The sequence below is a fragment of the Grammomys surdaster genome, unplaced genomic scaffold (genome assembly GCF_004785775.1).
Source record: "Grammomys surdaster isolate TR1022 unplaced genomic scaffold, NIH_TR_1.0 126121, whole genome shotgun sequence".
NCBI classification, from domain to species: Eukaryota; Metazoa; Chordata; class Mammalia; order Rodentia; family Muridae; genus Grammomys; species Grammomys surdaster.
The window spans coordinates 317,396-344,715 of NW_021620929.1; the positions used below are offsets into that span (position 1 = coordinate 317,396).

Here is a 27,320-nt window from a genome sequence, read left to right on the forward strand (position 1 = left end):
GCCTGTTGGAGGTGCTTCCCTCAGGCCCCTGTAGTATAGCCCCCTGTTTCTCAGTTCCCTGGCTTGAAAGAATGAGATTCTGTTTGTGGAGCAGGGATGATCCTCCCATACGATAGTCTTCTTCACGGCCGGGGATGCAAGCCAGCAACTCAAATGTGCTGGGCAAGCATTCTATCACGGAGCCACCCAGCCGTCCCAGCTCCTTCCCTGCCTTTGTTTGCCTGTGTGTCAGACAAACCTGTGCAGTGAAAGTTCTGGTTTCTTTAAAAACCCAGTTATGTTATGTGAATATTTATTTATGTGAATATTGTTTTAATCTCAGGTGTGGGATACAGGGTTGCTTCGCAGCAGCTGATTATGATCTGCCTCACACACCAGCAGGGGCGTTATTGCCGATAGTTTAATTCTGGGGCTCTGGAGAGGGCCTGCGGCGGCGGTGGCTCCGTTGCTGCATGGACTGGGTGGCCGGTTTCTATTGCTGGATCGTGGGACATTCTGATGATGAAGATTGGACTTACCCAAAGGAACTCAGCACTCCTACTTAGCAGGAAGTAGCCTATGGCGCTATACGCCCCCTTTCCCTCTAACATTCCTTCTCTCCTACCTAGTGTTGGGGAGTTGGAAGGGACTAGGGTGGAGTAAGTGTTGGAAGGGTGGCAGATACAAGAACCCAATAAAATAGCTAAACAAATACGCCAACAAACCTGTGCAGAAGCCTCCTGTGGGCAGAGCGACTGAGTATGTTCTCCCAGTAGGGGTCTTCCTTAAAATGGCCATCTCTCCCAGTAATCCTCTCATAGAGAGCCTTCACAGAGAAGCCACAGAGGGCATTTGCTAGTCAAAACACAGAAGGACAGTGTCACCATGGGGTCCAGGTGCATCCATCAGCCCCACTTCTGGAACCATATTGTGCTACACTTGATTTATCCCTTGGGCTTCCTGACTATTGATTAAGTGTCAGCTCATGAACAGGAATGGCTGCAAGGTGGATAGTCACCAATTTCTTTGTATGCTTCTTTCTCTAGCTCCAAACCCAGTGTTCAGCCCAGCATCCCAAGAATGTGACATCCAACATACCACAGGGCAGGAGAATATACTGAGCACCCGTTCTGGTCACATGAAGGAGGGCGATACCATCTCCATCCACACCAAGGTTGCCTCTGTGGCCAATCTGGTACCCAGTGCTACCTGAATAGATGGCTCCACTGACCTGCAGAGCAAAGGGCAGTAGGGGAGAGGCAGAACCAGCTCCATGGGAAGGCAAGGGGAATTTTAGGAGCTTAGAGGAGCACTCACTGGGTCTGGGGAAAAGGTACTTCGAAGAGAGTCACCAACACAGAACGTGTGACTGTGCTGCACAGCCTGTCTGGGAGGCAAGGCGGCTGTGGGATCAAAGCTCACACCAACCACACATAGACCATGTGCATTCTGCTACTCACGGGAAGGCCAGGCAGCTGCCTGCAGAGGAAGAGCCTCCCAGTATGTTGTGTGTGTGGACCTCAGGACATAGAGCCCTGGAAGAACGACTGCTGGGTCCTCACACAAATTCTCTTTAGGAAGAAGTGGATAAGAAAGTAGAGAAGGGGCTTAGAGGTGAGTGGGCCTGGGGTACTTGAGAACTATGCTGATCACCTCCTGTCCCTCCTGGGCGAGGATCAGCAGGTCTGGAGTACCATCGCCATCGATGTCAGGCACCTGGAGCAGAGGGCTCAGGATGGAAGCGTTCCCACTAAAGCTGCTGGGATGGCTCCACAGGGTTTCTCCTAAAACCAAACACACAGTGGCTCCAAATCCCATGACAAAGGAATGGCATACCCACATGAGAGCATTCATCCGTGGGACCCTGAGGCCACTTAATACAGGAGTGTGTACAAGCAGCCCAAGATCCTTGCTGAGGAAGAACAAGCACAACCAGGCAGCCTCTTGAAAAAGCAGCTCATGCCTGTCTGTAACTTCAGCATTTGGAAGGCTTGCTGCAAGTAGAAGGCCAGCCTGGGCTACATAGTGTGACTTTGCAAAACCCTAAAAAGGCAGCAAAGCAGGGAGATGGCTCAGTGGTTAAAGCACTTGCCAGGCAAGTGTGAAGACCAGAGTTCAAATCCCCAGGAGCCCACATAAAAGTTAGGTGGGCATGACTTTCTTTCTCTGGCTCAGTCCAGCCCTCTAAGCCCTTGGGAGCCAAGGCCCTCCACAGCCCAAACAGGTATCCCTGTGACCTCACAGCAGGCAATGCTATTGTCTCTGCCAACATCCATAACAAGACGCAACTGTGGTTGCAAAGACACAGCTGCAACATGGCAGAGCAGCTGAAAGAGGTGACGTCATTGTCTTCCAAATGGTCGCACCCTCACTTGGAGGGTTCCTACCAAGTCACCAACCCCTGGGCGAGTGCCAGGGCTGACCCGTCCAATGAGAAGCATCCAGAACCCTCCCCAGGTGGCTGACCTGTGAAGAAGTTGACTGCCATGAGAGAACCAAGTCTCCCCACAAGGATGCAGGCAGAGGACACCTCGCTGTCTGGTGTCTGTGGCATGGCACACTTTACAAGGGCGACATCTGGGGCTACGGGCCTCTCCCAGAGCACACTGCCATTGGCCCCTGACACAGCAGCCACAAAGGCACAGGGAGTGGAAAAGCCTGGAGGGTAGAGGTAGCAGCCACTGGTCAGTCTCAGACTGTGTTCGGCCACCTCCTGTCTTTCTGACTCTGTGCCTCAGCCACATGACAGCCCATTTCCTCTATTATCCCCGTATCCCTGGGCCTCGTGGGGCACTGGTGGTGGCCCTAGGTAGAGTAAAGGAGCTGACAATATTATCTTGTTTCCCTCAATCCCCATCATCCATATCATATGCCCCAAATGAGAAACAAGGACAAAGAGCCCTCTTCCCATGTGGCCACTGTAGTAGACAGAACAGGAATTACCTTCATCAGCACAGGATCTGGTGAGATTATTACTGCTGTTGGTATTTTTATAAAGGAAAAGAACATCTTGAATCTTGTCCCTGTTTACGTCTCCCAAAGCCAGAAAGTCATACGTGACTGAAAAAGAAAGCCCCAAGTTATGCTCCACAGGCCATGCCTGTCACTGGAAAGATCAAGTTGAATGCTCTGACTGGCTTGTTCCCACTATGCAACTTGCCACTGTGAGGTCCCCTGCTGCCAATAAGAGCAGGATCTTCCTTACTAGACCAAGTAGCTTCTTCAGAGGCAGGCAGATCTCTGTGAGTTTGAGGCTAGCCTGATCTACACAGAAAAGTTCCAGGTCAGCAAGGGCTACAAAGAAAGATCTTGTCTCAAACAATAAGTAAGTAGGGCTGGAGAGATGGCTCAGTGGTTAAGAGCACTGACTGCTCTTCCAGAGGTCCTGAGTTCAATGCCCAGAAACCACATGGTGACTCACAACCATCTGTAATGGGATCTGATGCCCTCTTACGGTGTCTCTGAAGATAGCGACAGTGTACTCACACACATAAAATGAATAATAAATAAATTTTTTAAAAAGTAAGTAAAAAAATAATGTGAAAGAAATCTGAAAATCTGTTCAAAAGACGTTCTTCCAAGCCCAGCATGGGATTCTGACAGCCGTGCTCCACAGCCGTGCTCCACGGCTGTGCTCCAGCAGTGAGGTCTGGTACTGCCTTGCATCCTAGGACTCAGCTGATGAGCTTTAATAAAACCAAACATTGAGAAGGTGACATTGGACATTTATCATACTCAAAACTTCAAAATGGATCAGATCCTAAATAGTTAAAATTATAAAATACAGGCTAGGCAGTGGTGGCACACTCCTTTAATCCCAGCACAAGGGAAGCAGAGGCAGGAGGATCTCTGAGTTTGGGCTAGCCTGGTCTACACAGTGAATTCCAGGACAGCCAGAGCTACACGGAGAAACCTTGCCTTGAGAAACCATAAATAAATACATAAATAATTATAAATAAATTCAAAAACAAAATAGCTAGCAATGTATTAGCCTAGGTGTCAGAGTATCTATCTGCCTTACATATATGAAGCCCTGGGCTTCATATATGTAAGGCAGATAGATACTCTATATTACATTTATGTAATACCTAGCATTACATAAATGAGGCATGGTGACATAAAACAAGCAAATAAACCATAAGGAGACACCACCTCAAACCCATCAGGATGGCTACTTGGAAAGCAAAACTGGAAATAAGTGTCAGCAGATTGGAACCCTGGTGTCCTGGCATGGGAGCAACTAACCTACAATTAAACTCATTAAAAAGTCCCTTTTACAACCTGGAGAGATGGCTCAGCGGTTAAGCGCACTGACCGCTCTTCCAGACGTCTGAGTTCAATTCCCAGCAACCACATGGTGGCTCACAACTATCTGTAGTGGGATCCGATGCCCCCTTCTGGTGTGTCTGAAGAGAGTGTAGATCACATACAGAAATTAATTTTTAAAAAAGTCCCTTTATAACTATAGCAAAGTGAATAGTTTGAAATATTAAATTTCAAATGAACGAATAGATGAAATAATAAATTAATCTGTTAAAAGAGCAGGGGTCGGGGGCTGGGGCTGCAGCTTAGTCGGCAGAGTGATTCCCTAGCATGCGGGGAGTCATGGCTTCAGTGTCCCGGGTCATGCGAAGCTTCTGATTGCTGACCCTGGCTCACACACACCCCTGTAATCCTAGCAGCTGGGGTGGGAGACAGGCATTCAAGGCCAGCCCACATATACAGTATATCCAAAGCCAACCTGAGCTAAGGGAGAATGTCTCTCTAAATAAACAAACAAACAAACAAACCACTAAAAGTTAAAAGTGTTTTCAGTTGTTTCTCATAAAGGTTAATTTCATGGGCAGGAAATAAAGTGTGATTTGCTTCAGCATTTGTGTCTGGAGCACTCAAGCTGCCTGGCACAGTTCTTCACAGCTGATGGCGCCTTCTCTAATCCCTCAGCCAGGTTGAGTTTCATTGAACTGTTTCCATTAAAGCCTGCGAGCCTGCCTTTGCATACTTACCTGATCACAAGAGTGCTTCCAGTTTCCCTAAAGGCTCCTAAAATCTCCAGATGCAGAGGTAAACTCAGGAGCCACTTAGGGCTGACGGTCAAAGACCACCGGACTAGGCTATGTCACGGTATTGGCAAGGGAAGGGTCTAGAACCCCGCCCGATGAGGAGAGCAACCCCTCCTACCCCACAGGCTCACCAGTATCATTGTAGTCAAGCCTCCATGTGCCCTGAGAGGAAGGTCGGTCTGGACATGGGATGATGAAAGAAAGGACAAACACCACAAAGAGGCAGATGAACAGGGAAAGAAAAAATGCCACCGTGCGGCACCGGGACAAGCGGGAAGGTACAGGCTTGCTCTTCAAGTTGTCCTCGTTTTTCAGTAGGTTTCCTAGGTTTTCCTGTGATTTTTTGTCCTCATTCTTCAAGGGGTGTATTTCAGCTTCTAAATCCTTGTTATCCATCATGCTGAGCACATTCCAGAGCTTACCTGTGGTCACTGAAGAAAAGAAATGGAGAAGGCTGGCGGTGAGCTGCTGTACGGCAAATCACAGTCTATCCCACCCCCACTTTTACTAACAGGAAACAAATTATGAATTAGTATTATTGTACGTGTCTGAATGCAGCCTTGCCACAGCATGGAGCTCGGAGAACAACTCGGTGGAGACAGGTCTTCTCCTCTACCTTCTGTGGGTTCAGGGGAACGAACTCCCTGGGCCATTTCACCTGTTTGTCTTGAGATGATGTCTCTGTCTTAGTCAGAGTTACCACTACTGTGATGAAACACTATGGCCAAAAGCAAGATGGGGAGGCAAGGGCTTAGTTAACTTCCACATTGTAGCCCATCACTGGAGAGAGCCAGGAGCTGCTCCAGAGCTCACAGAGCAGTGGTGCTGCTTACTGGCTTGTTCCTTATGGCTTGCTCAACCTGCTTTCTTTCTTTCTTTTTGTTCCTTTTCTTGTTTGTTTAAGTTTTGTGTGTGTGTGTGTGTGAGTGTGTGCGTGTGCGTGTGTGAGACATTATTTTCTTGTGTAGTCCTGGCTGTCCTGGAACTTGCTTCCGCTCTGTAGACCAGGCTGTCCTGGAACTCAGAGATCCACTTGATTTTATCTCTTGAGTGCTGGGATTAAAGGTGCATTCGGCCTGCTTTCTTATAGAGCCCAGGACACCTGCCCAGGGATGGCAACACCCATAATGGGCTGAGCCCTCCCATATCAGTCTCTAAGAAAATGTACCAGGAGCTTGCCCAATCTTAAGGAGGCATTTCCTTAATTAAGGATCCCTCTTCTCCAACCACTCTAGTTTTTGTCCCTTTGACATAAAACTATCCTTGTCAACTTGACACACAAATGCATCACTATTAAGTCACAACATTTCCTTTCTTGTTCATCACCTCCAAATATTACACATTAATAAAAAACATACAATATAAAACATTTCACGGGCTGGAGAATTGGCTCAGCGGTTAAGAACACTGATTGCTCTTCCAGAGGTCCTGAGTTCAATTCCCAGCAACCACATGGTGGCTCACAACCATCTGTAATGGGACCTGATGCCCTCTTCTGGTGTGTCTGAGGACAGCGACAGTGTACTCATATACATAAAATAAATAAATGAATCTTTAAAAAAATTCCACAAACGTTAAAAGTCCCACAGCTTTTACAAATTCAAACACTTGAAATTCTGTCTCTTTAAAAATTACATCCCCCCCCTTTCTCTCTCTGCTCCCCCCCCCCACTTTTTTAGTATAGAATGGAGTTTATTCAGGGCATGGGGAGGGGAGTTAGTAGGGTAGTAGAGGCAGAGAGAGAAAGAAAGAGAGAAAGAGAGAGAGAGAGAGAGAGGGGAGGGGAGGGGAGGGGAGGGGAGTGGCCATGAGCACTTGGAGAGAGAGGAGGGAGAGAAGAGGATGGGGAGGGGAGGGGGTAGAGCAAGGAAACAAGAGAGAAGCAAAAGAACAGGTACCAGACTCTTTTAAAATCTAAATTCTCTGTAAAACTCCAAAAATCCCAGGCTGGAGAGATGGCTCAGCAGTTACGAGCACTGTCTGCTCTTCCAGAGGTCCTGAGTTCAAATCCCAGCAACCACATGGTGGCTCACAACCATCTGTAATGGGATTTGATTCTCTCTTCTGGTGTGTCTGGAGACAGCGACAATGTACTCATATACATAAAATAAATAAATCTTTTTTTTTTAAAGAAAGAAACACAAACACACAAACAAAATCTGGAGTGAAGGAAGATAGGTTCTGGGGGCACACCCTTGCTCCTAAATATATGACCTGAGACAATGATCTGATTTGACTGTACCCCAGTTTCCTTACTGGTAAGAGGCACATCTCCTTTAGAAGACAGTAAAAACGTTTCTTTATTTGTTCTGCAACAGGGTCTTACCTCGTCCAGGCTGGCCTCACCTCCTTGTTCTGTCTGACTCTCCTGCTAGGATGTTAGAGTTACAGAGGGTGGAGAGCTGAGCTGACTCGTGAGTGCTAGGAATCGAACCCTGGTCCTCTGGAAGAATAGCAACTGCTCTTAACAGCTGACCAACCTCTCCAGCCCCATGGCTTTTATTCTGTTTGTTTTGTTTTTTTGAGACAGGGTCTTACTATGCAACTCAGGCTGCCCTCAAGCTCACAATCTCCACTCTTAGGGGGTTTCAATCATGTGCTGTCACGTTATATCTTTCATCACGAATGAAATTGTGTACATTCTCCTGTGTACTGTGCGCTCACTTCTTGAAGGTCAGAAGAGGTATTCCTATCAAAGGTAATGAGCTGGACACAAGGAAAATCAAACACTGAGTCACGCCTAGCACCTCATTAAGCCCGGGCACCTGAGACTGGTGGGGCGGGGCAGCCGGCCGCATGGAAAGATAACCAGGGGAAAAGTCAGCAATTGCATCTGGCAAGGGTCAACAGCAGGGCCCACGGGTGAGCTGAGGGCCTGGAGAAAAGCAGAGCTTCAGCAAGCAGCACCACGAACACGGGGGAGGAACTTCTGAAATGTGTCTTTGGCAAAGCAAAGAGGACCACATGCTCCATGCCACATGCTACCATTTCAGAGTCTATCTTTAAACCTCTGGAAGCCTCACACTCCTCACAGGAAACGCCAGCCTGAGCTTGGCTGCCGTCATCACCTGTCGGAAGCCAGAGCATCTTTGGTGCTGTGTAGATAAGCTTCATACACCTAGCCAGGCCTGGTGTCTCATACCTGCACTATTGGCATTGGGAGGCTGAAGCAGGGGACTGTCCTTGTAGAAAGCCAGACTAGCTACAGAACGAGACCTCATCTCAAAAACAACAAAAAGCTTCACACATGGGACATCAGCCAGGGCACTAAGGAGTTTGAAAACACAACCCATCTGTCCTCAAGGTCCACATTTCCCAGACCTACCTGGTGGGTGGGGCACCTGAGGGTATGTTCAATAGATGATCCTGGCCAACTGCTGGGACACCTGCTCATTGGTCTTGGGGGGGTCTTTGTCTTCATAAGCCCAGGCAGACTTAAGGGGTTGTGAAGCCTTCAGTAAATGCATTTCAGGTCACCGATGACTGCAGCAGGCCCTGCCACAGCAAGCCACACTAGGGCCACCTGATGCAATGCACCATATTATCTAACAGCCCCTCAGGTGGGGTCTGAGTCGGGCTCATGATTAATGTTCTCCGGGGTCTCCGGGGCAGCCAGGTGGACAGGGACTGTGAGGGCCTTGTTTGTCCATCCCCATTGGGTACCATCAATTTAGCCATCACAGCTCACGCAATCAGAGAATGAATGCATTTCTCCTTACTCCACAGTAGGGGCTTATCTCCTTACTGCCAACCAGGATTGGTGCACAGAGGAAAAGGGGAAGGCTGTCCTTGAATCGGCACACCCAACGTGTGTCTGGAGTCGTTCTTTTTGGCAGGAATTCTCAGGACACTTTGTTGCTCTAAGTACAGACCTATATCCTCATTGGTACAGTACTATACATATATTGTGTGTGTGTGTATGTGTGCATGTGTATGTGTGCACACATGTGCACACTCGAGGCTCTGGAGACTGAACCCCCAGACCTTGTCTACCCTAGCCATAGCACTTAAATGCTAAGCTACTGCATGACCCCTCTTTTCCTCTTATTTGTTTTTTTTTTTTTTTTTTGAGTGGGTGGTAGTTTTGAGACAGGGTCTCATATGACCTGGTATCATTATACAGACCAGGCTGGCCTCAAACTTACAGAGAATCATCTGCTGTTGCTGAGTACTGGGCTAAAGGTAGGTGCCAGCCTGGTCTACAAAGTGAGTTCCAGGATAGCCATCGCTGTTACACAGAGACATCCTGTCTTGAAAAGACAAAACAAAACAAGAAAAACTACCTTAAAGATTCTCAGTAAAGTCAGTGGTGATAACGCACTTGTGTAATCCCAGTGCCTGGGAGGAGGAATCGGGAGGGTAAGGAGTTTAAGTCATCCTTACTACTAAATGAGTTTGAGGCTAGCCTAGGCTAGCTATGTGTGATCCTGACAGAACACAAATAAATAAAAATCCTCAATAAAATAAAATCCCAATCAATCAGCGTAAGCTCTAAGGAGATTAAATGTGAACATATTATGTGTATTTGTGATTTTTTTTTTCAGCTGGTTCTCACTATGTAGGCCTGGCTGTCACGGAACCCAGAGATTTGCCAGCCTCTGCCCGTCAAGTACCGGGGTTAAAGGTGCTAGATAACAGGTACTCATTACTATGCCTAGGTAAGTAACATTTTTGTTTATTTAATTTTCTTTTTCCCTTTTATTGATGCCTTTTTTATTAGGAATACATGGCTTAACAAAGAGGACAGTTAAAATAGAAAATTATAAAAATATTTTATTTTGGCAGAACCAAGCAATAGTCCCAACTACTCTGGAGGCTGAGGCAGGCAGGGGAATGCTAGAGCTCAGAACTTTGGAGCCAGCCTGCTCAACAAAGAGAGACTCTGACTCAAAGGGTTAATGTCTGGTGGAGGGGCCGCAGGTGCCATTGCCTGCCTTGAAGATTACAAAGCTTTCTGTAGAAACAGCAGGAGGCAAAGCAACAGGGGAGGAGGCTGACAGAAAGGCCTCCTGGCCACATGTAGAATTAAGAAAATCTGGCAAAAAGTCAGGACCTCCCTGTGCCTGAGATGACAGTGACTCTCCATACCACCGGTTACCCACCCAGCTCTCCCGCCATCATGCCACCGCCTTCCGCCTGTGCCCAGAACAAAGTGTTGTCCCAGACCCTGTTGCACATTGGTACTCAAAGGCTGAGCATGGAGCTGAGCCGGTAGGGTGTTTGCCTGGATGCATGAATCCCTGAGTTTGGTCCCCAGCACAGCACCACATATACTGGGCACAGTAGTATAAGCCTGTGATCCAGGGGAGGCAGAAGCAAAGGCATCACAAGTTCAAAGTCATGCTCACCTATACAGCAAGTTTAAAGCCAGGCTTTAAACTGGCCAAGCAAGACACCATCTCAGAAAGAAAAAAATCGGGGTTGTTAGAAGGCCCATCGGGCAGACCCTTGCCGGCAAGCTTGACAGTCTTAATTTGATCCCTGGGCTTCACAGAGTAGGAAGAGAAATCAGCTCCTGCAAACTTGTCCTCCAACCTTCACACATGCACTATGGCACATACACACAAACACACACACACACACACACACACGTAATTTAAAAAAAATCAGGCATGGTAGTACATGATGGACCCAGTTTCTTTCTTTTCTTTGATCTTTGCTACCTCCTCCCCTCCCCCCTCCCCCCCCCTTTTTTTGAGAAAGGGCCTTTCTATGTAGCCCTGGCTATCCTGCAAACTCCTATATAGCTATATAGACTAGACTGGCTTGAAACCCAGAGATCCAGCTGCCTCTGCCTCCTGACTGTGGAGATTAGGTGTGAGTGCCACACTGGTACACTGGTAACCATTAAAAGAGCACTTGTGGTTTCTGCAGTAATCATATATCCACTATTAAAACTTGTTGATACAGGCTAGAGAGGTGGCTTATCCTAACTGATCCCCGGCCCCACACAGTGGTTTACAATAGTCTAAACCCTAGTCCCAGAGGACCCAGCAGGCACACACAGCTTTTGCAGACAAAACATTCACAGACACAAAGTAAAAATTTTAAATCTTTAAAAACTCGTAGATACTAAACCAAGAGAGAGAGAGAGATGCAATGGCTCACCCTTCAATCCCAGCACTAAGGAGGCAGAGGCAGACAGAGCTCTACAGTTTGAGTTCAGCCTGGTCTACTGAGTAAGTTCCAGGACAGCACCCCCCCCCCAAAGAAAGAAAGAAATATGTGGGGTTTATGGCTGCGGCTCAGTGGCAGAATATTTGCCTAATGTTTAAGAGGCCAGGGGTTCAATTCTCTTCACTTAAAAATATTTTTTTTAAGTCATAAATATGGCTGTAGAAGTGGCTCCGTGGTAAAGGTGCTTGCTGTACAAGCCTGATGACCTGAGCTCAATCCCTGGACCACAGGGGGAGGAGACCATCCTCTGACTGTCACACGTGCTCTGTGGCTTGTGCACAAGTGAACACATGATGATGATGATGATGATGAGGATGATGACGATGATGATACAGCAAGAAAAACTAAGACAGCACTTCAACTTGCCTGCAGGGTTTATTCTTGTGTGAAAATCAGTTTCTACAGGAGGCACTGGTGCAGTGTGTGTGGCAGAGGGAAGTAAGGCCTTCCTCTGCTTGGTCACTGACGGAGCCCTGAGAGTCCCTGACACAGGCTAACTGCATGCTTTGTCCTGCCCTCGGGTGATGGGACATAGAGCAGCTGCATCCCACTTTACAGATAGGAAACAGAGGCCTAGAAAGTAGAGCTCACTCACTTGTTGCTGACAGCCATTGTCCAGGAAGCAGCAAGGCTGCATGAGCTATCTCCAGATTCCCAGGCCGAAACTGGACCTTCTCACTAGACTCTTGGGTACAGTGAGGGTAGCCTGGGAATCAGACCTAGAAACCCAGGACCAAGAGGCAAGCTTGTGACAAGGGATGCAGGGCTGGAGAGTGAAGGACGCCTCATCGTATTATTTGTGACACTAGAGACCGAAGCAAGGGTTTCTGGTACAGGAGCCCAGTGGACTCCACTGAGTCACAACTGTAGTCCTGGCCTCCATGGGCACTGTATGTGTGTGCTACACAGACACATATCCAGTCAAAACACCAATACACAATAAAATAAAACATAGACGTAAAAAAGATATAAAATATAAACGAATAAGTCAACGATGGGCCAGACAAGACAACGCGTGTCTGTAATCCTAGTAAGTGAAGGGTGGAGGTAAAGCAACCAGGAGCTCGGCATCAGCACCAGCTTCCTTTACATAGCAGGTCTGTACAGGAAGCCCTCAGTCAAATGAATCACAGAGGTGGTCTGGGAGAAGAGGGGAGGGGAGGGGAGGGGAGGGGAGGGGAGGGGAGGGGAGGGGAGGAGAGGAGAGGAGAGGAGAGGAGAGGAGAGGAGAGGAGAGAGCACCAGCTCACAGGCACACTGGAGATGTAGCTTAGAGATATAGAGTACATGCTTGGCATGCTGCAAGCCATAGTTTAATCCTGTCCTGACCTCCAGAAAGAGAAGGTCATGATTCTATGTTACTCAGCCTCCATTTGGGGGCTGAGCTGGGTGTGAGCGTGGCCACAGAGACATGAATGCTGAGCTGGGTGTGGTCAAGACTTGGAATACTGGTTCAGTACTGGTTTTATACACAATGAAAACTATTTGTGTATTGCCTTGTAAACAAAGCAACAATAACAAACTTAACTAGACACTTCCCATTCAGTTATTAAAGCACTCTAGAAGGCATTTGGCATGGAAGCATTAGGAAGGCCGCTGAAAATAGGGTAAGGAGCTTTTTCAATAAATCTGATGAGACAGAAGGAAAGAGGATTAAATATTCACCATAGTAAGGATTATGGAACAAAATGACTGTAGATATGGTTCCTCCTCAAAGAGAGAAGTCAGGCGTGGCTGACACACGTGATGCCAGCACTTGGCAGAGGTTCACGGCTGTTCCTGTCAACACAGAGAGTATAAGGCTAACTAAATACATCAAACCCTGTCTGAAAAATACAAAAAAAAAAGGCCATGTGTGGTGGCACATACATGCCTTTAACCCCAGCACTTAGGAAGCAGAGGCAGATGGATCTCTGTGAGTTCATGGACAGATTCCTCTTTATAGTGACTTCATAGTGAGCTTCATGAGAGGTTGTCTTAAAAAAAGTAGAAAAAGAAAAGAAGAAAGGGCCGGGCAGTGGTGGCGCACGCCTTTAATCCCAGCACTTGGGAAGCAGAGACAGGTGGATTTCTGAGTTCAAGGCCAGCCTGGTCTACAGAGTGAGTTCCAGGACAGCCAGGGTTACACAGAGAAACCCTGTCTCGAAAAACCAAAAAAAAAAAAAAAAAAGGAAGGAAGAAAGGAAGAGAGAGAAGAGGAGGGGAGGAAGCTGGGTAGGTAGATCAGTCAGTGGAAGGCGAGCCAATCAAGGATGAGGTCCCAAGTTTGCCCTCCAAATCCATATAATATGCTAGCTAAGCAAGCTTTGTAACCCCAGCACTAGGGAGGTAGAGTCAGGAGTTCTGAGGCTCAGTGGATAGCCAGCCTAGTCAAAATGGAGAGCAGCAAGTTCCAGTCATGACCTTCAAAAAGAGGGACAGCTCCCAGAGAGCACTAGAGGCTGATCTCTGGTCTCTGCATGCACACACGCGCACACACACAAACACATATGAGCACACATACACAGAATGATAAAATTGAGGAGGCGCGTGTGGGAGAACAGCCAGAGGCAGAGGGGTCAGCCAGGCTGAGGCATGTGGGAAAAATGGTATGCTTCTTCATTTCAATGCTTGTTTTATTTCCTTATTTGTGTCTAAATTATTTCCTAATTTGTATCTAACAGTTTGTTTTCTTTTTTTTTTTTTTTTTTTTTTTTTTCGAGACAGGGTTTCTCTGTGTAGCCCTGGCTGTCCTGGAACTCACTCTGTAGACCAGGCTAGCCTCGAACTCTCCAACTCAGAAATCCGCCTGCCTCTGCCTCCCAAGTGCTGGGATTAAAGGCGTGCGCCACCACCGCCCAGCCTGTATCTAACAGTTTGATTATTTTTTTTATTCTGATTTTCTAAACAGTCTGTCAAACACACACCTGCCCAGTGACATTTCCATTTTAAACATTTGTTTATATAAATCCATGGACTTACGCTGGATTGGATAAATATAGAATTGAATCCTATCCACAATTGTTGAAGTTTGAGTTAGATTTGCACACATCAGAACTGTGTTCTCTTTAAGTTCATTTAGTATTGTTGTGTGCATGAATGCAGGCATGGAGAGGTCAAAAAGACAACATTTAACAATTGCTTCTTGCCGGGCGGTGGTGGCGCACGCCTTTAATCCCAGCACTTGGGAGGCAGAGGCAGGCGGATTTCTGAGTTCGAGAGTTCGAGGCTAGCCTGGTCTACAGAGTGAGTTCCAGGACAGCCAGGGCTATACAGAGAAACCCTGTCTTGAAAAAACCAAACCAAACCAAACCAAAAAAAAAAAAAAAAAAAAAAGAAAAGAAAAAAGAAGAATTGCTTCTTTGCCTGGGAAGATAACTTAGCAGTTAAGGGTACTTGATGCACCTGTAGAGAACCTGTAGACCCTGTAGAGTTCAGTTCCCAGCACCTGCATGGCAGCTCACAACTATACTTCCAGTTCCAGGGGCCCTCTTCTGGCCTCCTTGGGTACTGCATGTGTGTGGTTCATAGATATACACCCATACACACTGATTTTTTTTTTTTTAAAGGAAATAAAAAGAAAAGGAAACGACACAACCACTCCTAGGTATGATGGAGGATAAAGTTAATTACAGATATGTGGCAGAGCCAGAGGTGGAGATATCTTGGAGAGTACAGAGTGGTCATGATCCTGAACCCTGTGGGAGAGGGAAAAGGGGAAGGACAGAGGGGAACCAAGCACAGTAGCCAGGGGCCGAAGGTACCAAAGGGGTAGGTAACTGAAATGTCTGGGTTATATAGGGAAGAGCCTCTTGGGGAAGGGCAGCCCAGGCCCTGGGCTGGAGAGCAGGGTAGAAGGCAGGTATGCTAGCCATACCCCAAAACAGGTAGGGACTGAGGGATGCTGGGAGAACCTGGAGGCCAGATCTGGTTTAATATGTTAGGTAAGCACCTCAGCCACTAGTCCCAGATTTGAAACTTAACACACATAATTTTTTAAAAGGTTAAAATTATGTTTTACATGGATGAGTGTTTGCCTGCCTGTAGTGTGTGCATCACATACACTTGAAGACAGTGTTGGATCCCTTGGAACTGAAGTTATGGGGGGGGGAGTTGAAAGCTGCAATGTGGGCACTGGAAATAAAACCTGGGTTTTCTGAAAGAGCAGCTGGTGCTTTGAACTACTAACCCATTTCTCCAATCCCATAATTTTTAATTAAAAAACAAAACAAGAAAAAAAGAAACCAAAACCAAAAAAAAAAAAAAAACAACAGGAGTCAGGCAGTGGTGGCGAAAGCCTTCAGCTCTAGCAGTCGGGATGCAGAAGCAGGTAGATCTCTGAGTTCAAGGTCAGCCGGGACAAAGAGAGGTCCAGGACAGCCAGAGCTACACAGAGAAACCGTGTCTTGAAAAACAAAAACAAGAAAAAAAATAAGGGTTCTCTCTTCCTATGGCTTGCACAGGTTAGACTCAAGTCACCAGGTTTGTGTGGCAAGAACTTTTACTTGCTGAACTATCTTATTCATATATTCTCATTCTCATTCATTCTCTCTCTCTCTCTCTCTCTCTCTCTCTCTCTCTCTCTCTCTCTCTCTCTCAAATAAAGGTGCTCAAGTAAGTTAGTCTAGTCTGGAGCTGCCTGTATAGTCAAGGGTGACCGTGAGTTCCTGGTCCTCCCAAGTGCTACCATTAAAGGCAGGCACGCCCATCATTCCCTGCTGAACCCTCCATTTCTAAATACTGTCTTCAGAGAACGCTGCTTAGTGGATCATGGCATGTGAACTTTGACGCTGTTTTCTGTTCAGTATAATGAGATCCACCCACATCGGCACAGGGATTGGCAGTCTCCTCCTTTCAGGGCTGAGCAGCCCATGCTGTGCAATCTGCAGTTTGCTCAGACGTGCACTGAAGGATATTTGAGTATTTCTACTTTGAGCTATTACAAATAAGTCACAGTATATATAAACATATCAGCCCTGAGGTTCTAAGTTCTGCTGAACTAGCCATGTGGTCACAGCCCTCCATGGTTTACTAGGGCCATGTCCAAAGGCCACAGCCCTCATCCTAGACAAAGGCTAGTTTCACAGAGCTGTTTTTATATTGGCGTCTATAACAAATGACTGACAGAAGAGAGATACTAACTTCTACCTGGGATGTCTTTGAAAACTTTAAAGCCTCCCATGGAAAGGAGCCAGTAGACAGAAACCTTGGGAGGTACTCAATGATAAAGTAAAGAACTTCAAGGGTGGGTGGGGTGGCTCAGTGGGTAAGGGCCCTTCCTTGAGTATCCCCAGAGAACTGAGTTGGATCCTGGGAAGAGGAAGGAAAGAGCAGACTTCACAAACCTTGGTTTCTCTGACTTCCACACACGCACCATGGGACATATGCTTCCTCTACACATAAACACTCACACTAAATAGATAATGAGAGCGTAATTAGCTTGTCTACTAAGTATTATTAGACTTCTAAGGCTTAAAACTTTTTTTTAAAAAAAGATTTATTTTATGTGGATGTGTGTCATCTATCTGAATGGATGGATAGATATACCATGAAGCATGAAGATCAAAAAAGGGTGTCCAGGGCTGGTGAGATGGCTCAGTGGTTAAGAGCACTGACTGCTCCTCTAGAGGTCATGAGTTCAAATCCCAGCAACCACATGGTGGCTCACAACCATCTATAATAGGATCTGATGCCCTCTTGTGGGTGTCTGAAGACAGCTACAGAATACTTACATATAATAAATAAATAAAAGTTAAAAAAAAAAAAAAAAAAAAAAAAAAGGGTGTCCAAGTCTCTGGAACCAGAGTTACCGATAGTTTCGAGCTACCATGGGAGTTCTGGGACCTGAACCTGGGATCACTGCAAGAGCAACAATTGTTTGCTTGTTTGTTTGTTTTTAGAGATAGGGTCTATGTAGCTCTAGCTGTTCTGGAACTCACTTTGTAGACCAGACTGGCCTTGAACTCACAGGATCCACTTGCCTCTGCCTAGAAGTGTTGGGATAATAAAAAGTAAAAAGATAAATACTTCATGAAAGATGTGATTTTTTTTTTTTTTTTGGTTTTTCGAGACAGGGTTTCTCTGTATAGCCCGGGCTGTCCTGGAACTCACTCTGTAGACCAGGCTGGCCTCAAACTCAGAAATCCGCCTGCCTCTGCCTCCCGAGTGCTGGGATTAAAGGCGTGCGCCACCACCGCCCGGCGAAAGATGTGATTTTTAAAAATATATTTTTAAAATTTTATGTATGTAAGTATTTTGGATGAATTATATACATGTCTGTATACCACATGTTTGCTTGATGTCCATAACAGCTAGAAGCTGGCACTGGATCCCCTGGAATTGGAGTTACAATGGTGGTGAGCTGTCATGTGGGTACTGGGAACTGAACCCAGATTCTCTGCAAGTGCAGCAAGTGTTCTTCATCACCAAGCCAAGTCATCTCTCCAGTCCCACTGGGATCTCTCTTTCAAGTTTCTGTTCTGAGAGAAAACTAAAGAACCAAGCACTGCAAGACTCTAGGCCTAAATCAAATAAAATCATGATCATGTTATTTATCCCTAAAATGAACCTGAGCCAGACAGATGGAGAAAGGCGGCATTTCTTCCCCCTCACTACAAGACAATGGTGTCCAACACTCGTTTCTCCCAGAATCACTGCCTGGGCTGAGTTTCTAAGAGCAAACTACAGAACTCCACTGTTGCTGCAGCAAAGTAATGGCCAGCGACAGCTCTTCCTTTTCTGCCCGGCGTAAGAGGTGGTTTAACAGACAGGGAGTGTCTCTGTCCTGAGGTACAGACTGGCATCCTGATGGGCATGTCAGTACCACCTACAGTAAGGCTGTCAGGCTGATGAAATAGTCGTCCTTGTATTAACAGACACTGTACAACTAACGACTTCCTGTAGAAGGCAAGATGTCCAGTTTCATGCGCACGACATTATCATCCAGGTTCAAGGGAGTCAAGACAACACTACACTATCTTTACAGTATCTTTTGATTACATAATTAGTTCCAAACAGAACATAATTTTAAAAGTAAAGGAAACCCTTCACGAGGAGGTGGAGTCAGAGGTTCACACGAGTTCAGGAGGAAGCAGCAGCTGCCCTGGGCACCTTAGCTAATGCCTCCAGGCCCGCATCCTATGAGGCTGTTTTGCTCCAAAGACAGGAACCTTTTGTTTTGCTTAGCTTGTGGATGGAAGGATATTGTTAATGGAGGGGTTTTGTAGTAATTCAGGGACATAGTCCAAGAACTGCCAAGCCGCTGGCCTGCCGCAACTCTTTATTCCTGAATAATTACTGGCTTCTTGAAAACCACCCTCTGCAGTCACTTCCCTTTTCAGAGTGGAGAAAAACAATACAGCCTAATGGGTCAGCAATGGGACCCCCAAATACTCAGTGCTGAGATCGAAGACCACAGTTCACCAAGGAAGGATCACTCAGGCCAGACCCTGGTGACAGCTTAAACACGAAAGGGACAGTTGGTGCGTTCACTGCTGGATTTAATTCCCTGCTGCAGAAAGGGTGAGTGCAGGCTTAGCTTGGAAAGGAAAGTCTTTGAAAAATGAAAGGACTCCTGAGAAATTCCTTTATGGCACCCATAAAATAAATCCCTAAGGACTTTGTTGGTTGGCCTCTACTCAGACATCAACAAATGAAGATAGTTATTAAAGGCCTCAAGAGCAACAAAGCCCAAGCCAGCCAGTTCATATTTCACTCAGCTTTGCAAACAGGCATCATGAGACTGGTTCAAAGATGTGTTCATCACTGCCAGGGAGGTATTAATGTTTTCCTTTGCTGTGGTCATTAAAAATACCTGGAGGACCAGACAAAGCTTTCCAAGGCCTGGCTGCCAAGAAAACCTGGTATGGATTCCAACTCAGGGAAACTGAGCCAGGTACTGTCCCTAAGACACTGGTAGGGTCTACACTAACAACTAGAGTCTGGACATTTGGTTATTAGAAAAACAAGACCAGGCACAGTGGTAAACACTATAATCCTAGCACTTGGGAGACAGGGACAGAAAGCACAAAGGATTGAGATCAGCCTTGGCTACATAGCAAGTTCAGGGCTAGCCAGAGCTACATAAGACCCTGCACTGAAAACAAACAATCCCAAAAGAATCCCAGTTTCACATTAGGACTAAATTTCTATAATTTCTTAGATGCTCTAAATATACTTCTAGCATTTTTATTACACATTTATGCAAATATAAATACAGCATTTATAAAATCAAAATATCATGTAAGTTAGTGAGTGAGTTCTGAAGATGCAATGTTTGGAGTGTTGAGTATTCAATCTTTATTGAGACAGTCTCTACATAACCCTGACTGTTCTGTAATTCACTGTAGACCAGGCTAGTCTCAAACTCACAGGAATCTGCTTGCCTCTGCCTCCTGAGGGCTGGGATTAATGGATACTACACCTTCATCTTTACTTTAAATTTTTTTTTTATATTTATTTTGAGACAGGATCTCACTGTGCATCCCTGTCTGGCCTCCGACTCACTAAGTAGATCAAGTTGGCCTTGAGGTCACAGAAAGGCACCTGCCTCCACTTCCGAAGCACTGGGATTAAAGGTATGTGACCTCAGCTTAACTTTAATTTCACAGGTTAAAAAATAAAGAAGCACAACAGTCTCGCTAGGATGCAAATTTGCCTTCATCTTAATAAGTGCTACAATTACATGTAAACAAAAAATTGTTTTAAAATACATTTCTTAACAATTTATTGTCAGGGCTGGAGAGATGGCTCAACAGTTAAGAGTGCTTGCTGCTGCTCTTCTAGAAGACTCCGGTTCCATTCCGAGCATATGCATGACAGCTCACAGCCATCTGTAAATCCAATCCCAGGGGATCCAACACTCTTCTGACCTCTAACAGGAACTCAAGTGGTGCAAAAGCATACACACAGAAAAAGCACTCATGTACATAAAATAAGTAAATCTAAAAAAATACAGTAGAGAAGAACTGAGAAAGATCCCTGCTGTCCATTTAGCCTCCCAACGCACACACTCATGGACATCTACAAATATACAAAACACGCAGGACAATGTATATAGACATGTATATATATATATACACATTGAAGTACTAGGAATTAAGGATTGAAACCAGTGCCTTGTTCACGCTAGACAAGCATCTAAGAAGCAACATCTCCACCCTATGCTAGATGTCATGTAAGTGGGCAAACAAACCGCGATCGCTCTGGAGCAAGACAGTTTTGATGCTGGCTTTTGAAGTTGATTATACCCTGGCACCATGGACTATCAGGAAACTAGACAGTGTTCACTCTTTCAATCAAGTCCCTGGGGCTGCCACACCTGTCCATGCACACAGGCTATCATGACCTGAGTGAAAAGGTTGATTATGGGGCAGAACAATAAAATTGTGCAATAGCTGCTTTAGCTCATAAACAGGGGAGATGCAGAAAATAAATAAATATGCTTCCCCTTTCCCCAAAAGTCGGTGACAACTTTTAATCCCAGCACTTGGGAGGCAGAGGCAGGTGGATTTCTGAGTTCGAGGCCAGCCTGGTCTACAGAGTGAGTTCCAGGACAGCCAGGACTACACAGAGAAACCCTGTTTCGAAAAAAACAAAACCAAAAACAAAAAACCAAAAAAAACAAAAACAAACAAACAAACAAAAAATGAATCAGATTCTGTTTGCTTCATACTTATGGAAGGTTTGAAATCTGAAATCCCAGGTCAGACAGAACAAATGGCAATGCCAATTCTATTGATATCTGAAAGTAAAGGGACACACACACATACTCGGTCACACACACATGCTCCCTCACACATACACACGCATGCTGTCACGCACACATACACTCTCTCATGTGTGTACACACGATCAAGTGTGTACTCGAGTGTGTGGACAAACACACACACACACACGCACACGTGCGCGCGCACGCGTGCTCATGGGCGTGTAACTCAGCGCCTCGCACATGCTAGGCCAGTATCCTATTACTGTGGCACATCTCCCACTCAAAGCGTCCTGTGCATCCTCATCTTCTGACAGATCAACAGCTGTTTTATGGCAGAAAGACATCTACAGTATCCCACAAGCCACACACACAGTGGACACTCAAAGATCACTGAAACCATAATGGGTAGATTATAAGGAGCAAGTCTCTGGACAAAAAGATGAGCAAGATAATTCAGTCTCTGTTCTAAAGCCTAACAGTATACAATAATTAAAAAATGCATTTACCATCTGGGCATGATGGTACACATCAGTAATTGAAAGACCCCAACACACACACACACACACACACACACACACACACACACACACTCCATCATAGGGAGTTGAAATTCAGCCTGGGGTATATATAGCAAGATCTTGTCTTAAAAGACAAGAACAAGGCTAGGTATCACACCTTGATTCCCAGCAGAGAGGCAGGCTGATCTCTGTGTGTTCAAGGCCAGACTGGCAGACTGGTCTACAAAGCAAGTTCCAGGATAGCCAGGACTGTTAAACACAGAAACCCTATCTGGAAAAACAAACAAACAAACAAACAAACAAACAAAAAACAAGAACAAGCTGAATGTGGCTCAACACACCTTTAATCCCAGCAGTTGGCTCTCTGAGTTCAAGGATGGTCTCAAGAGTTCCAGGATAGCCAAGGTTACAGAAACCCTGTCTTGAAAACCAAAAGCAGCAAAGGAAAGAACAAAGAATGTCTTTTACACTGTGTGGCCTGTGCCAACTCCAAGACTGCTCCCTGTACTCTAACTGCATTCCGATAGGAGATACTTAAAAGACACCCACAAACACCAGCTAGGCAGCACCCGGTTTTCTAGCTGAGCCAAGCAGATAGGAAACAAAGATAGTTAGTGTTCAGTTGTTTACAGGGAGCCACCATTGACTCCACAAAGCACAATCTCAAAACAAAGGCAGAGCCTCAGCAAGTTCTCAAAGGGGAACAAATTTTAAGGTCATGGTTCCTTGACGGAGATAAAAAGTTTCCCAGCACATGCAGACCTGATGCTCAGGGCCTCAGATAAGTCTTAAAGATTAGCCCATAGAATAAACTTTTCCCTGAAGTCTAGATTAGATTAGACTTAGTTCCTGTAATTTCCCCATAAATCTGTATTATTCCTTTTCATTCCTGTATTTAGTAGGGGGACTATTAAGGTACATTTTAACTAATTTTTCATTAATTTGCTTGAAGCTTTGCCTCAATTTACTTCTTATCTTGTTTGTTTTTTTCCTGTTTTTTGTTTGTTTTTTACACAGAGTCTCATAATCCAGGCTGGCCTTCAATTTCCAAAGTAGCTGAGACTGACCTCAAACTCACACCCGTACCTCCTCAATGCTAGATTAAAGGCTAGTGCTTACCACGCCTGACCACTGTTATCATTTTTTTTTAAAAAAAGCTTTTGTAATGTATATATCTATACATTCACAAAAGTAGAGAACACTAGTTCTGTGAATTAATTACCAAGACTGACTAAGGTCAACAGATAACCAAACCTATGAGCTAGCACTTCTCCTGTATGTTCAACTTATGAACATTCTAAAATATACTCCACTTCAGAGATGAGTCACACCAGCTGCCAGCATCGATTGCTTTTCTGGTTATTTAGCTAGGACTCAGCATTTTCTGTTATACCATGTGTTATACCATGACAATCTATTCTTTCTTTCTTTCTTTTTTTTTTTGTTTTTTTGAGACAGGGTTTCTCTGTGTAGTCCTGGCTGTCCTGGAACTCACTCTAGAGCAGGCTGGCCTCAAACTCAGAAATCCACCTGCCTCTGCCTCCCAAGTGCTGGGAATAAAGGTGTGCACCGCCGCCGCCACCACCCGACTATACCATGACAATCTAAGATCCAAGGAGTTTACAAACGAGATTGACAACACTTTCAAGATCAATTTTGAGTGAAATCCATGGTAACTTTTGGAATGCTTAACAAGTCCTGAAGATTCTAACTCATCTAACCTGTCAATCTGGCTCCTCCTTCTTTATTTCATTTTATTTAATGTGTGTATAGGGTGTTGGTACACACACGCTATAGACAGATCACACGTGAGAGTCCGAGGACAACTTGCAGATGTTGGTTCTCTCCTCATGCCAAGTGGGATCTAAGATCAAAGTCAGCTCACTAGGCTTGGTGGCAGGTGCATTTACCTGCTGCGCTGTCTCAGCAGCCGTAGGTCCACCTCCCAGAGACCACATAGATTATATTTTAAAACTTCGCACAGTGAATCCTGGAGCTTTCTCAAATGTTCCCAAAATATCTACTGGTCATGTTACTCCTCTTACAATTCCAGAATGACTCATCACCACTTCGGAACCTTGGATAACACCAGGTCTTTCCATGCCTGGTTCCTGATTGTCCAGTGTCACCCTCCTCGTGTCCCATCATACTTCAGCTCTGCACCTGCCCTTCTCCCTCTACTGTATCTGCAAAACCCAGATGTGCCCAGAATCTACTGGAACACTTCCCATGATGCTTTACAGGACTGTGACTTAGGGCGCCTCTTACACTGCTCTGGGTCCTCTCCACAAAGATTTCCAGAAATTTAGGAGCACACACTTGTCCTTGCTTCCCCATCCCCCATCCTGGCCCCACCCAAGGACAAAGCAGAGTGGTAGCTGGCAGAAAACAGACTTAAGTATGCACTGAATAAATGTTCTTAATATGGTCATCAGCCTCTCTTGGGACAGTTATTTACTAGCACATGTGCTCATAAACACACATGAGTTATTTACTAACATGTATGTTCATTAAAGAAATCTCACAGGCCGGGCAGTGGTGGCGCACGCCTTTAATCCCAGCACTTGGGAGGCAGAGGCAGGCGGATTTCTGAGTTCCGAGGCCAGCCTGGTCTACAGAGTGAGTTCCAGGACAGCCAGGGCTACACAGAGAAACCCTGTCTCCAAAAAAACAAACAAACAAACAAAAAGAAATATCACAGGATCAGGTGACTTTAAATGCCAACTGTGAACACAAGATGTCAATTAGATGTGACAACACCTATGCCTTTTCTACTACTGTGACCATGCTTTTCTCTGTAAGACTGGTTCCATTTTCTATAGGGAAGTCTGCTCTTCCAAGTGTTCAATATCATCCCCAGGGGTGCTGAATGATCCCTTCCCTGGAAAAAAACCCATACCAAGACCAATTGACCAGTCATTCTCATAGAAATCAAAGCTCATGTGAATGTTAGGTGGAAAACTTCAGCTGTAAGTACAGGAAATAGGCACCTTTCCCCACAGGCATGGTCAATAGCAGGATTTTAAAATATAATCACCAAGGGCTGGAAGTTGGTTCACAGGTTCAATCCCCAGCACTTACATGGTGGTTCACAACCATCTAATTCCAGTTCTGGAGGATCCAACATCCTTTTCTGACCTCCATGGGCACCAAGCATCCCCATGGTGTGCACACACACACACACACACACACAGGCAAAACAGCCAATTCTATTTCTAAAAAACCCCATAACATTCACAAGCTGGATATGGTAGCATATTTCTGAGACTCCAATACTTGAAAGAGCAAAGAGGCTCACCTCTGGTTTGAGGCCAGCCTGGTCTATATCATGAATTCCAGGCTAGCCAGGGAGAAAAGCAAAACTTGTCTCAAAAAACTCCATTCCCAAAAGAAGAATTGGGGAGCTAGGTCAGTTAGTAGGGTTCTGGAATGGTGACACACAATTCCAGCACTGGAGGACTCGTAATGAGAGCATTCTCTGGATCGAACATAGAGGAGGGAGAGCCCCTACAAGTTCATCTTTCCTAATTCATGAACACCTTCACTCACACTCATGTGCACACACACATTTCATAAGCTCTGCTGTACCTACTTCCTTTGTACCTAGTAATACAGAAAGAATGTGGAGGGGGGGGTGTTAGATTTTCCAAACTGGGTCATAAGAACAGTGGTTTCTATCACTCTACTTCCCTTACAGATAACTCCATCCGAAGGAAGACAGCTACCAACAGAAAAGAGGCATCCAGGACTCCTGCCACTGGTCTTTTGAGTCTTGGATTTAGAACCCCCAACTTGGCAAGAGATATTGGGCTATCATCACCTAGGTGGACTATATCTGATTCTCTACCCACAGAAAGTGCTGAATAAAGGTTGTTTTATTTGGAGAAGACCTCATATTGTAGCCCAGGCTGATCTCAAACTCTGAATTCACACATCTCAGCCTCAACTTCTGGGATTACAGTTATGCACTCCCACACCTAGGATAAAGATTGTTTTCAACCAATAAACGTCGTGTTAGTTATAAAGCAAAAGAAAAGCAGCACAAGGAGGCAATGGAAGGAGGAGTGAGAAAAACGCCAGTACCGAAGAAACAACAGCTCGGTGTAATGATGGAGCACCTGAAAGTCCAGCATTTGAGAGGCCGAGGCAGGAAGATTGCTTCCAGTTCAAGGCGGAGGTGGCTGCATTAAAAGAACAGCAAAACTGTGAGGGTGGAATATAAAGACATCACCATTACCACTCCTGACCTTACCCACCTCACTGCCTTGGCTTTGAACTTGAAGAATATGAACTGATTCTCACTGATACTAAACACGCGGGGCCCAAAGAGCGTTAGGATATAAGGAACTGCACGAGATTAACACATGTCCACCGGAGCACAAGGTCCCTCTGGCACGTCAACCCTTGTTGCTCCCGGTCGCCACAGCGCCCTCCAGGGAACAGACACGACGGAGCACAGATTTGTTTGGCCGAGTTCCGCACGCTTGAAGGTGCCAGGCCCTGTGGTCGGCTACTCTGGGAGCTCAGGCGGGGCCGACCTTAGCTGTGCGCCGCATTCCGAGAGGTGGGACCCGTTCTAGGCCCCCACTACCTCACGGCGATAGAACGCAGACGGCTCTGGCCCCAAACAGCTCGCGCGTTGAGTTACCTAGTCGGATCCTGACCTGCTCTCGGACGCGTCCGCGAGATCCAGCTCCTCAGCAAGTGGTATAGGACTGCAGAACCTGGTTCAACTGCGGTCCCCGGAGTCCGGGATCCACATTCCCAAGTCTCCCGGGAGGACAGGGGCGGAACAGGAGCATAGACTACGCCGGAGAGTAGCGCCCCTCCCCGGCGCGTCCCGGCCCGCCCCGGCCCAGAGGGCAGTGCGCCACGCCCCCACAGGTCCTACCCTGGAGGACCGCCCCTCAGCAGGCCCCGCCCCCAGAGAGGCGGTGGCACCCCTTAGTTCTGCCCACCTGGACTGTGTATCACTTCCTGTTAGCGGAAGGGGCGTGCCAGAGCGAGCCAGCTCTGTTTCCTGAGTCGGTTGCTTAGCAACGAGGCCACTGCATCCTGTTTTGCCCTTTCCAGCAGAGAGCCTATTTGTGCAGGAGCATTTTGGCATGATAACGCTGTGATGGCTTAGGCTTCTTGTTGCAATACTAACCCCAGGAAACCATGAAGGGAGGCGAGGTGCTGGTCACCTAGCTAGCCTGCAAGAGAATATCAGTGAGGCTTCTTTTTTCTAGGCTGCTATCATTCCAAGCACTTACTGGCTAAGGTATTTTCTTTCCTCTATGCACACGCAGGCACACTCAGACACACACTACAACAGAGAAGGAAGGTCAGAGGACAATTTTGTAGAGTTGGTTCTCTTCTTTCACCTTTATATGGGATCTTGGGATCGAACTTAGGTTACAGGCTTGCACAATTGCTTGGCAAGGACTTTTACCCGCTGAGTCATATCACAGGACCTTTATTGTTTTTGAGACAGAGTCTGATGTAGTTTAGGCTGGTCTTGAACTTGAAATCTTTACTTTCTGAACTATATCTCCTGAGTACTGTAATTACAGACATGTGCCTATAGGCATAAATTTTTTGCAACCCACTCTTAATAAGGGTACAGCCTCTTCTTTAGCCCACCACCCAGCAGAGGTAGTGGAAGAGAAAAGTTATTAGGATATGGGGGAAATGGACTGGTTCAACAATAGTTCTTTGGGGGCGAGCTCGATCTTCTTGGGCAGGAGTTCAGTCCCATAGCAAACACCAAGTACAATTCAGCAGCTGCAGACCAGTCCTTTCAGCAAGCAGACACCAGGGAGCTGTAGTTCAATCCTGAAGAAAGCACCAGGCTTGCCAATCAGCCTGAGGTGACGTCGCAGAAGAGGCAAGCTGCCCACAGGAACCCCATAA

The 27,320-nt window shown here is 46.1% G+C and overlaps 1 protein-coding gene across 4 annotated transcripts in view; it reads right to left on the minus strand.

Moving 5' to 3' along the window:
• The window catches only part of Fam234a (family with sequence similarity 234 member A), a 28,865-nt gene extending 2,538 nt beyond the window's left edge, over positions 1-26,327 (minus strand). Inside the window, exons 1-7 of one of the 4 annotated variants that reach the window (XM_028756462.1) lie at positions 26,090-26,327; positions 5,174-5,473; positions 2,923-3,039; positions 2,446-2,637; positions 1,633-1,763; positions 1,078-1,210; positions 705-834 (exon numbers count right to left, since the gene is read on the minus strand). In XM_028756462.1, the coding sequence (XP_028612295.1) occupies positions 705-834; positions 1,078-1,210; positions 1,633-1,763; positions 2,446-2,637; positions 2,923-3,039; positions 5,174-5,441 (971 nt within the window). In that variant the 5' untranslated portion in view covers positions 5,442-5,473; positions 26,090-26,327. Of the gene's footprint in view, positions 1-704; positions 835-1,077; positions 1,211-1,632; positions 1,764-2,445; positions 2,638-2,922; positions 3,040-5,173; positions 5,474-25,508; positions 25,566-26,073 lie in introns of those variants that run through there. The other 3 variants (XM_028756465.1, XM_028756463.1, XM_028756464.1) reach the window with 3 other exon arrangements.
• Between the last annotated feature and the right edge of the window lie 993 nt (positions 26,328-27,320).